Consider the following 12,205-nt stretch of genomic DNA (forward strand, 5'->3'; position numbering starts at 1 on the left):
ACTAATAATAATAAGAAGAAGAAGAAGAAGAAGGAGAAGAAGAAGAAGAATATGAATTGCCTTTTACATATGTCTCAAGATGGTTTACAGACATGACATAAATACAGCTAAAATAGTTTTTTTAAATAATAAAAAAACTGTGGATAGGTTTAAAAACCAATACCAAATGAACACCTAAGGCAGAAACCTTTTCAGCCAGCTGGAAAAGCTTGTCGAAACACAAATGTACAGAATGTGGGCCCTTGTTATATCTCAAGAGGAATGTTGTTCCACAGAACAGGGGCAGCCACATTGAAAACCCTGCCCTAAAGCCCTGTTACTTGTGGAGTGGGCTTCTGATATCTTTGAGACTTGAATGCGAACTCAGCTGCAAAACACAGGGACGTATCGTTATATATGGCATAAGATGATCTCTCAGGTAAACTGCTCCTGAACTATATAGGGCCTTACATGTTGGTACTGAAACTTTGAACTTGGTCTGATTGGCAGCCAGTGCAAATCCTGAAAACAAGGTGTTACATGCTGGTGGTAGTTTGCCCTGACAAGCAACCTAGCCATTGTGGTCTGCATTTGTAGCCTCCGAACCAACTTCAAGGGTACTCTCACATACAGCACATTACAGGAATCCAACCTTGAGGTTACCAATGCATGCACAACTGTGGTTAAGCTATCACAATCCAAGAACAGTTGTTGCTGTCTTACCAGCCAAAGCTGGTAAAGGCACTCCTACCCGCCGAGGACACCTGATCCTGCATTGCACTGGGGACAAGACAGTGTCCTCCAGCACCTCTTAGTCCAAGAGCCAGGGGGCTGAGAGACACCCATCCAATAGCATCTTCTGGAACCATCCCTGAAGACAAGACCAGAACCAAAGTGGCTAAAAGTATGAACTGGTAAGCCCCTGGTTCAACTCTTAGCCCACTTAAGCAAGCTAAAAACCCACAAAGGTAGCCTGAGACAATGTGCTATTCTCTCGCCTTCAGCCTCTCTGCTACAATAGGGGGTAGAAGCACTGACCTGCCTTACAAGGTTGTTCTAAAGTTTACTGAGGAAATTATATAAAGTGCTTTGAACACTCCAAACAATACTCTATAATAGTAAGCATTGTGGTTGCTAAGAGGTTAAAAAGAAATAATCACTTCAGAATCTTAATGAATGCCAACATTTCCTGTCATTCCTTGAAATGTCATGCTGTAATAATCGATTACACTTCTGTGGCTGGACTAAAAATTAGATGCAATAGTTACTAGAGTAAACCAATCAACAGCTGTTTGCATATATGTTTAAGGGGAGCCATATCATCCTAAACTACTCACAGCAGGACAGGAGTAGAGGGCAGGGAGTACAGTTCACACATCCTCCCACTTAAAAAGGAAGGAATTGTGCTGACAGGTCTCATAGACTCAACACCACTGAGCTATCGACAGTCTTAAACCTTTTTCCTCAACAAGAGGAGAGGCCTCTGGATTATTGCTTTAAACTATGACACCATTTCTATTTCATAGCTTACATTTACCTGGGAATAAGCCCCATTGAACTTAAACTCAGAGCTTGGAAGATTACTTTAAAAAAGTAATAAATTACAGTTATAATTACATGGCCAAAAAAAGTAGTAATTACCGTTACAATCACAATTGCTCTGAAAGTAACGGATTACTTTACTTTCCCTCAAAAGTAATCACTACAATCACATTTCAGTTCCTTTTTTAAAAAACACCTACAAGGTGCTGGCCTTGGCTGCTGCACATCCAAGTAGCCTAAAATAACATTAAAAATAAACACACATACAGAGGTAGTAGAATAATTCTTTTTATCCATAAGATAGCAATGGTGGTCTCTCCTCTGGTAAGGGAGGTGGGGAGGGAGGCAGAGGCCATGACTCAGATCTTTGCACGTCAAACCAAGTGCAACCCCACACCACCAGCAAGCATAATCTCTCTCACTTAACCACCTCCCAGACCCCGCCCTGCCACCAACTAAGGGACACCCACCCAAGCAAACATTTTCCCCTGAGATGCAAAAAAGTTAAAATACTGCAAATGTAGCACAGTAGCCAGAGGGGGGTGGGGGTGGAGGCCACTTTGTGTGCCAAGTGCAAACACAGTATTCACACATACACACACACACACACACACACACACACACGTTGTCATCTTTCACCTCCACAGTTCTTTATCTCCATTATGCTGCAATTCTCCTCCTTTATCCATGTTCTTGCCCTCTGGCTCCTTTTTCCCTCCACTCCATTCTTCACCACCACCATCCAATTTTTAAAACAATTGTTTTCTCCACTCCACCCTGTCTCCCTCCTCCTCCCTCATCGCCTCCTACTCACCCACAGAGCATGAGGGAAGAGCGACACTGCACAGAAGCCCAATTTGAGGCACATGATTTTCATCCACAAATCAGAGGAGCAGAAGCCTTCCCCTGCTTCCCCCCCAAGTAATGCCCAAAAGTAATGCTGGAAACATTACAATTACTCCACAAAAGTAATAAAATTAACCTAGTTCTATTACAATCAAAATGTAAAGGAATTATCCACTCATTCCTCAAAAGAGTAATGAATTACAAGTAATTCATTACTTGTAACAAATCACTTCCTAGCTCTGCTTAAACTTGCTCTCAATAGACACATACAGGAGAGTTCTTGTACTGTAATTGGCAATGTTTCCGTACAATGTACTAGGTCAGATTCATTCATGTAAAAATTAAGAAGGGGGGAATTATCATATAAACTGAGATATTTTTAAGTAGAAGACAAAGCATTGTTCTAAATATGTGTATTTAATGCTATGTACAATATAATTGCACATAAGCATCTCAAACTAATACCTTGTGTTCTTTTTCAGTCAGGTATCAGAAAGCACTGAGCTGCTTCATACATCATGCTACACCATTGTTTCAAACCATGGCTTAATTGTGAATGTGTACCCTGGCCCTGACATTGCTTTCCCCTGCCCTCATGGGTGCTACATGTCTTGTTGAATCATGCTAACTTTGCTATCCACTTCAGCAGCAAACCAAAAATAAACTATTCCCCTTCATTGTAGGACAAAAACAACAACAACCAGAAACTAGCATGAGTCTATGACAATGAAGAATCAGGGCAGGTTACTTTCACCCTGGGTGTATCAGTTTGCTTTTTCCCAAATAAGCAAATGGTTGCCATTCAGTAAAGTAAAGCACTGCACTTGGTGATGCTGTTCCAATAAGAAACAAACCTGCTCACTATTCCTATCACTGGATGACCCAGATCCCATTGAAAAGAATCCCACATGTGAGTGCAATGTGCAACTCATCTCCCCCCCAATATACACGGTTCTTTGAAATACACAAAATCTTCACTGATATACATTTACTTAGTTTATTAAAATATACCGCCAACAAGAGCAAGCTACCCAAACCAGGAGGGGTTATCAGAGACGTGTTACAAATGATACATCTGGGCATGTGCCTCTGTGTGAGATGCACCTTCTGACACAGAAAACCATAGCTGAAAACATAACGCAGTTACCCTTCCTTGTTGCGAAACGAGCTTTTTTCATGAAGACTTTACTTTGTCAGAAGCATAAGATGAAAATTATTACACTCTACCCAGTAACTGCATCTGGGAACATCTGGATTTATGTATATAGTATTGAGGAAGGTGGATGTGCTTCTACATTGTAGCCTGCCATATATAGATTTTCCCCAACCCTGGGGGAATACACATTGTTTCAGAAGGTAATATCTTATATGGAATTGTCTCAGAGGAAGGCAATGGTAAACCCCCTCTGAATACTGCTTACCATGAAAACGCTATTCATAGGGTTGCCATAAGTCGGAATTGACTTGAAGGCAGTCCATTTCCCACCCTCCAGCCCTAGGAGTCTTCATAACAGAACTGCTTCCAGAAGACTTTATGGCCTTTGGGGATGAGGCATAAGGGGCAGGGGGATAGAAGAGATTGCTGTTTCAGCTTTGGGTTTACTTTTGGATATTTTTGCTGGAGTCTTATTGTTGAACTTTGAATAAAAAGGAGGACTCCTGAACATACCATGCAAACATGGAATTTTGCATCAGGAAATGAACTGAACATCCTCAAGAACTGCACCTTTCATTTTCTTTTCATACAACAAGATAGTTCTGAAAATGTGGTGGACTATGCTCATGAAATCTTTGAAGTGCAAGGGAGGAGCAGCAGTACTATCAAGAGTCAAGGAGGTGAGTGAGGGGCTTTGGTGCTCTGCATAATGCCTTTTCCTCCCCTTGTCTTCAAGAAGCAGCATCTTATGCAAAATAAATAAATCTATGGAAATGTGACTAATTGGCATAATTCATCCTGAAGAACTCTGTAAAAGAGATGCCAGGATGACAGATTCATTCACGGAGGAACCATATGATGAAGAACCAGAAATTTTAGAATGCGAGGTGAAAACTGCTCTTAAAATACTTGGAAGAAACAAATCACCAGGCATAGATGGCATACCAATAGAGTTGCTACAAGCTACTGAGATTGAATCAGTCCAAATTTTGACTAAAATCTGTCAAGAAATACGGAAAACTAAACAATGTCCCACAGACTGGAAGTGTTCCATATACATCCCAATTCCAAAGAAAGGGGATCCCAGGGAATGCAGTAATTATCAAACTATTGCCTTCATATCCCATGCAAGTAAAGTAATGCTCAAGATTCTACAACAAAGGCTCTTACCCTATATGGAATGAGAAATGCCAGACGTCCAAGCTGGATTCAGAAAGGGAAGAGGCACCAGAGATTATATTGCAAACATACATTAGATAATGGAACGGATCAAGGAATTTCAGAAGAAAATCACCCTGTGCTTTATGGATTACAGCAAAGCCTTTGGCTGTGTAGATCATGAAAAACTATGGAATGTTTTAAAAGAAATGGGGGTACCACAGCATCTGATTGTCCTGATGCGCAACCTATACTCTGGACAAGAGGCTATTGTAAGGACAGAATATGGAGAAACTGATTGGTTCCCCATCGGAAAGGGTGTGAGACAGGGGTGTATTTTATCACCCTATTTATTTAATCTGTATGCAGAACATATCACACGGAAAGCAGGATTGGACCAAGATGAAGGAGGTGTGAAAATTGGAGGGAGAAACATCAATAATTTAAGATATGCAGACGATACCATACTACTAGCAGAAACCAGTAATGATTTGAAACAAATGCTGATGAAAGTTAAAGAGGAAAGCACAAAAGCAGGACTATAGCTGAACATCAAAAAGACTAAAGTAATGACAACAGAAGATTTATGTAACTTTAAAGTTGACAATGAGGACATTGAACTTGTCAAGGATTATCAATACCTTGGCACAATCATTAACCAAAATGGAGACAACAGTCAAGAAATCAGAAGAAGGCTAGGACTGGGGAGGGCAGCTGTGAGAGAACTAGAAAAGGTCCTCAAATGTAAAGATGTATCACTGAACACTAAAGTTAGGATCATTCAGACCGTGGTATTTCCGATCTCTATGTATGGATGTGAAAGTTGGACAGTGAAAAAAGTGGATAAGAGAAAAATCAACTCATTTGAAATGTGGTGTTGGAGAAGAGCTTTGCGGTTACCATGGACTGCGAAAAAGACCAATAATTGGGTGTTAGAACAAATTAAACCAGAACTCTCACTAGAAGCTAAAATGATGAAGCTGAGGTTATCATACTTTGGATGTGATTCATTAGAAAAGATAATAATGCTTAGAAAAACAGCAGGGAGTAGAAAAAGAGGAAGGCCAAACAAGAGATGGATTGATTCCATAAAGGAAACCACAGACCTGAACTTACAAGATCTGAACAGGGTGGTTCATGACAGATGCTCTTGGAGGTCACTGATTCATAGGGTCGCCATAAGTTGTAGTCGACTTTGAGGCACATAACAACAACAACAACATCCTGGTCACAGAATTCAGCTGTCCTTACAATAGAAAATGTATTTTTTAAAGCCTAGAGTGCTGGAGCATGTGATGTTTTCCATTTTTCTGTATTACACACCACAGGGCATAGACTGAAATAAGGTGGCATGACATGTAGTTCAGCTCCATCTCATTTCCTCTACTAAAAGCCTACAGTTCTGTTCTTAGAGGCTTGGCCTGGATTTCACAGACAAAACACTGCAGGATCACAAATTCTATTTGTGAAAGCAACATCTAAGCCCAACAGTTTAGATGATATTGTTAAAACATAAACAACAAACACAAATCCCAAATTAACAAGCTGCAATTGTTGTATTATTTCCTTGCATTTACTATCTATGTTAAAAGGGCTGTGGCTTGTGTCATCCATCATACTGCTTGGGGAAGTGTAGAATCTGCTGTGATACAGGAAAATAAATATCTGTAGCCCAATTCTAATATTTATTCAGAAGTAATTTTCATTGTTTGAAAGGGATTTTTCCAAGGTTATTTTAGGATTGCAGCCATAAAATGAATGTGCAAATCTCAGAGCAAAAAGGTAACATTCTGTTTGTACACCACACAGAGAGGGACAATAATAAACAGAATAACACTCTGTATTGATTGACCAGGGTTAACGTTCCCTTTGCTTTATACTTGTATATAACTACACAACCACAAACAACTGCTGCTACTCTTCATTTATATATTTCTTGCAATAGTCATTAAGTGATGGCTGCTTGTATCCGAGAGTAAAAAGTAAATTATTCTTGTAAGCATGCATGACTCCACATTGAACCTATTAGAATACTGCAACAACTTATTAACCTACTGATTTAATTTCTACTACAAAAAGCACCTATGGCATACATTGCACAAAATACAGAGCTGCTGACAAAAAAAAAGCAGCCCTATGTCAAGTTCTCCAACATCCCATTCATAATGTGTAACTCTATTTACTTTGTGCCCTGGCCTTTTTGTGCCTTGGCCAGCAGAGTCAATGTGTGGTGCAGAAGTGGGAAAATAAATGATCAGTGCAATGCTCTGTGGACATGAACTAGATGTTACAGGGAGGGGGGAATAGACTCAATATAGGGCTACTTTCTTTGGCCACAACCATGTGTGTGTGTGTGTGTTTAAATTACATCCAATTTTGCCCTCAGGGAAGAAAACTGTGCAGACCTCTAGCTAAAATACAGTTCCTATTCATTTCGGTGGAGAAATTAAGGCATGCTTAGATCTATCTCATTCACATCAATTGAACTTAAAAGCACTTAACATTTAACCCCTTCTAGAGATGGGGCTGGTTGCATGGCCTTTTTTCCCCAACTAGAGTTCCTATGGCCCAATGTGTATTAAATTTCCATAGCAAATGGGCATACCTAGGATCAAACAGTTAAGGCATATTCTATTAGGAATATAAGTGGCTTTCTGGCTCAGACTGGGATCCATCTAGACCAGCAGTCTTTGCAAGAATCACTGCAACTGCCAGGCATTAAGTGGTCTACCAGATATTGGCAGTGCTTGAAAAGTTCATTTTCAAAAGGAACTGATTCTGGTTAAAGTTTATCCTGGTTCTCGTTTGTACTTTTATAAAATGAACTAGTTCAGTCCAAGTTCATCCAAATGAATCATTTTAGTTCATAGAAGTTCATCCTTGGCAATTGTTTCAGCATTCAGAATGTTATAAGCTGCTGTGCTGAAGTATAGGGTCCACAAGTAAATCAGGGTCCACACGCAAGTAGTAAGATGTCTGACACACAAAATGTGAACATGTGATGCTTTCCCCATAATTGTGTTTCCATATTAGAAAAGTCTTACCCTTAATTTCTGCCTGCCCCATAGCTTTTAAAAGCACAAGACATCATTCGCTTTATTCCTGTACTTTTCACTACAAGCTGCTCCTGTTGGAAGAGAGAGAATCTCTTCAGCACAGAAGATACAAACAATGCTTCATATTCTTTCCTTCTGATTGCTTAGCAACAGTGATTGTGCATAAGCATCCTTAGCAACAGCAGCACCTCCGTACCTGCCTAATAAGTCTCAGAACACTGCCTCCACATTTTGCTTTCTAACTTTCTCTACAGATGTCTGATTTACTTACTTTTAAAAAAATGAAAACAAAATTATACGCCCCCTGCATTATGGGGTGGGGGAGAGAGAATGAACTTGAAGATGAACTAGAAATCATTCAAAGTTCTACCCCAAAATGAACTTAATTCAGCTTTCATTCACCCAGTAATTATGGGAACTAATTACTTTCAAGTGTAGTTCAGGAATTTTTGAACTAGTTCGTTGAACTTCATTCAACCCATTTAGTTCATTCCCAGCACTGGAAATTTGACAGGACTCCAGTCTACTTTTAGCCCAATCTTGTTCTAGAATGTGGTAGTTTATCATCATTCAAAGCAATTTTAGGCTAGGTCATGTTGCACTGTATGAAACATATTAGCAAGGTCACCAGGAAATTCCACTAATGAAAGGTATTCAGAACTCCCCCTGCATCTTTCTACCCTGGTATTTTCATAATGTGGATTTCTGTACTGCATTAACTTCTTTGCAAATTTTATTTAAGAAAGCAATGGCACAATTTATAACCAATACAAGGAATGCAAGTCTTTTTGTAGTTTTCAACACAGGTAGTGAAGAATAAGGATAGAACAAATGTTTGAATCAAAAATGTAACTGTACCGTTTTCCTATAGCTGAGAAACAACTAACCACATAATTCCCATTATTCTATTGGAGAATATAAGAAATGCCCTGCTGGATCTCACCAAAGAGCCATATAGTCCACCGTAGCCCTCCAGATTTTGACCACTGGCCACGCAGGCCAGTGCTGATGGACTGTCCTACATGAATTTGTCTATCCCTTTCTGATAAAGTGATCTAAGGCACAGATCATCACTACACATTATGTCAATAAATGCTGTACATTAATTACGCATTATGTTTTTAGACAATCTTGAATCTACTGTCCATTAGTATCCATGGGAAAGGTATAAAAATTATGAGAAGCAGGTACATTCTATTAGCTGTTATTTCTTTCATTCTGTCCTTTAGTTTCTGAAATGTAGATTCAATGTTGCCTTTGTAAATGTAATGACATCCTTTTCTTCTTTAAATCACTTCATTATACTTCCACTTTCGAACAGCATGTATGCACCTTGGTTTTACCCCTTACCCCCAAAACACACACACACACCAAGAAAGAGATTTAACTTTTAAAATTTGCTTACCACCAAAATGGCATTAAAGTGGTCACTCTTCACCTTCTGCACTTGAATGCAAGATGCTGGCACTTGTAATAATCCTGCCCCCTTGGAAAGGTTTCCAGCATCTCCATTGGTCATCAGGTTGTTATTGCTAGGCCCAACGCCCAAGGATGCCCTATACAAATAGGTGTGTGTAAGTTTCCCCATCCCTGCAACCTCGACCATCTCTGGTGCAAAATGAGAGCTTGGGAGCATACGCACATTGTAGCGGTACTTCTCATACTCATCTGTGGGGCAGCAGCAGCAACTGCAGGAGGGGCTAGTCCTACAGTGGAAAAGCCGAATGGCAAGAAGGAAGATTAGAAACCCAAGGAAGACAAAGGAAAGGCAAGCTAGACCAATAATCAAGTAGAAGTTCAAACTGGACAGCTGATGCCCACGGGCTTCCAAGCTGTCATCAAAGTCTGGGAGGGCTTGTGGGAGGGAGTCAGCCAGCAGGATGCCCAGAGTCACGGAGGAGGAGAGAGGGGGCTCCCCATTGTCCTTTACCAAGACCACAACTTTGTGCTTGATGGGGTCACTAGACCTCATGGAGCGACTAGTCCTGAGCTCTCCAGCATTGGGTGAAACTCTAAACAAACTGTTGTCGGAAGACTGCAGGAGGTGGTAAGAAAGCCAGGCATTCTGCCCACTGTCCGGGTCGTGAGCCACCACCTTGGCCACCAGGTAGTCCGCATCTGCCAAGCGGGGCACAATTTCCACTGCCACTGAGCCATTCCTCACCACCGGGTGCAAGATGATTGGGGCATTGTCATTCTGGTCTAGGATGGTAATGCTGACTATAAAGGCTGCAGCCAGGGCTGGAGAGCCATTGTCCTTCGCCTCCACTTGAAAATGAAAGCTCTGGAGTTGCTCAAAGTCAAAAGTGCCCTTTGCATAGACAATTCCACTGTCTGCATCAATGGCCAAATAACTGAACAAGGAGCTGCCTTGGATATCAATGTCCCTGAGTAGGTAGGAGACCCGGCTGTTCTCCCCCAGGTCTGGATCAGAGGCTGACACGCGGAAAAGAGACACCCCGGGCTTGTTGTTCTCCATTACAGAAACTTCACGCATCTGGTTAAGGAATTTGGGGGGATTGTCATTCACATCTGCAATGTGGACCTGCAGAGTCTTCTGAGTGGCAATGGGAGGGGAGCCCAGATCAGAGGCAGTGACGGTGATGTTGTATTCGCTGACCCGTTCCCGATCTAGAAGGCCGCTGGTGACCAAACTGTAGTAGCTATCGAAAGAGGACTTGAGTTGGAAGGGGATGTTGGTGGGGATCTGGCAAATGACTTTCCCATTCTCTCCAGGATCTTCATCAGTAATACTCAAGAGCGCTATCACTGTGCCCAGCGAGGAATCCTCTGGGATGGGGCTGGAAAGAGAGGTGACGGTGATCTCCGGAGCATTGTTGTTCACATCGGCTATTTCCACCAGCAGCTTGGCTACACTGGACATCCTGAAGACTCCCTTATCCCTTGCCTCAATGAACATCTCCAGAAGGGGCTTCCGGATGCCTAAAATCCCACTGACTCTGATCTCCCCAGTCTGGGGGTTGATATGGAACATCTTCTGGAGCTCAGCAGGAGTGCTGTTGCTGAACGCATACAGGACCTCTCCATTTTGACCTTCATCTAAGTCCGTGGCATGCACTTGAGTGACCAGAGTGCCATTGGGGGAGTTTTCCAAAACGCTGGCCCTATAGACGGAATGCTCGAAGGCAGGGGCATTGTCGTTAGTGTCAAGGACGGTGACCACAACCTGGGCATCTCCGGACCTCTGGGGAGTCCCTCCATCTTTGGCTGTGATAGCAAGTCTGAGCGTGGCTTGCTGCTCCCGGTCCAAGAGCTTTTCAAGCACCAGTTCGGGGTATCTGCTGCCATCCCCACGCGTTTGCATTTCCAGTCGGAAATGTTCGTTGGGGCTCAGCGTGTAGCTCTGCACGCCGTTGATGCCTTCGTCGGGATCCTGGGCATTGGGGAGCGTAAACCGAGCTCCCGGAGCCAGGAACTCGGCCACGTTTAAATGGTATTCGTTTAGCGGGAAGACGGGGGCATTGTCGTTCACGTCCAGTATTTTAAACTGCATTTTATAAAGCTCTAAGGGGTTTTCTAGCACCAGTTCGTAATTTAGAGAGCAGGTAGGTTTTAGTGCGCAGATCTCCTCCCGGTCGATGGGCTCGTTAACAGACAAAGCTCCGGTGCTTGCATCAAGGCTAAAATATGGCTTACTTGAGCTGGTGATCATGCGGAATTTGCGGGAGGGGAGCGTCGCTGCAACGATTCCCAAATCCTTCGCTAGGTTCCCGACAGGCGCGCCACGCTCCGTTTCTTCAGGGACGGAGTACTCTACTTGTCCATTCACGGCGTAGAAAATAAGGCAGCACACCATTAAATAGACCCGCATTCTTCTTTCCCTGCCTTCCTCCTCAGCTCCCTGCAGACCGAGTCAATGGTACCATAATCCCTGGCTTTCAGCAAATTGCCGAGGCGAACAATACCGGAGCGGACCGGAACAGCCGCTCTAAGAAGCCCGCTTGCTCAAACCAGGGGGAGAGCATTCGCTCTTCTGCCCAGCGCCGGCCGAAATCATGGCTTGCCCGCTCGGTTCTCTTGTGCTGAGCCAGCGAGAGCCCGTCCTTCGCGAAGGCAGCCGCTGCCTTTGGCTCGGGATAAGATCACGGGAAAGGGAAAGCGCACGTACGGCATCCATGGGCGCCTCACTGGTGCACAGCGCCGCCTAGGGGCCTGCGCGCGAACTGCAAGCTCCACCGCCCCTACTGTGGACTGTATCAGTAGGTCAGCGGGGAAATGGAACACCCTCCGAGGAGGAGGGAGCGTCTACGGAGGGGGCGGGCCGTTCTTTCCTTTCCCTCACCTCCGTAACTCCGTAAGTCTTGGTGACGAAAACCTTCAAGTTTGCCGTCCTTTGCCGCGCGCCGCAAGTCCTGGTTTCCCCGCAATGGAAAACGCCCAGCTCAGCCCAGCCATGTGCTCGCCAGCGGAGGGGGTGTGCGAGAGCCGGCATGTACTCGGGCGGGGA

The 12,205-nt window shown here is 43.2% G+C and overlaps 1 protein-coding gene across 5 annotated transcripts in view; it reads right to left on the reverse strand.

Annotated features, from left to right (window-relative positions):
* Positions 1-12,205, reverse strand: part of LOC133365104 (protocadherin alpha-2-like) — a 235,821-nt gene that overhangs the window by 101,897 nt on the left and 121,719 nt on the right. For 3 of the 5 annotated variants that reach the window (XM_061586530.1, XM_061586504.1, XM_061586540.1), the window contains exon 1: positions 9,143-12,081. The exons of the other annotated variants lie outside the window; for them this stretch is intronic. In XM_061586530.1, the coding sequence (XP_061442514.1) occupies positions 9,143-11,569 (2,427 nt within the window). In that variant the 5' untranslated portion in view covers positions 11,570-12,081. Of the gene's footprint in view, positions 1-9,142; positions 12,082-12,205 lie in introns of those variants that run through there. 5 annotated transcript variants of the gene reach the window in all.

This window comes from Rhineura floridana, chromosome 1 (genome assembly GCF_030035675.1).
Source record: "Rhineura floridana isolate rRhiFlo1 chromosome 1, rRhiFlo1.hap2, whole genome shotgun sequence".
Classification (NCBI taxonomy): domain Eukaryota; kingdom Metazoa; phylum Chordata; class Lepidosauria; order Squamata; family Rhineuridae; genus Rhineura; species Rhineura floridana.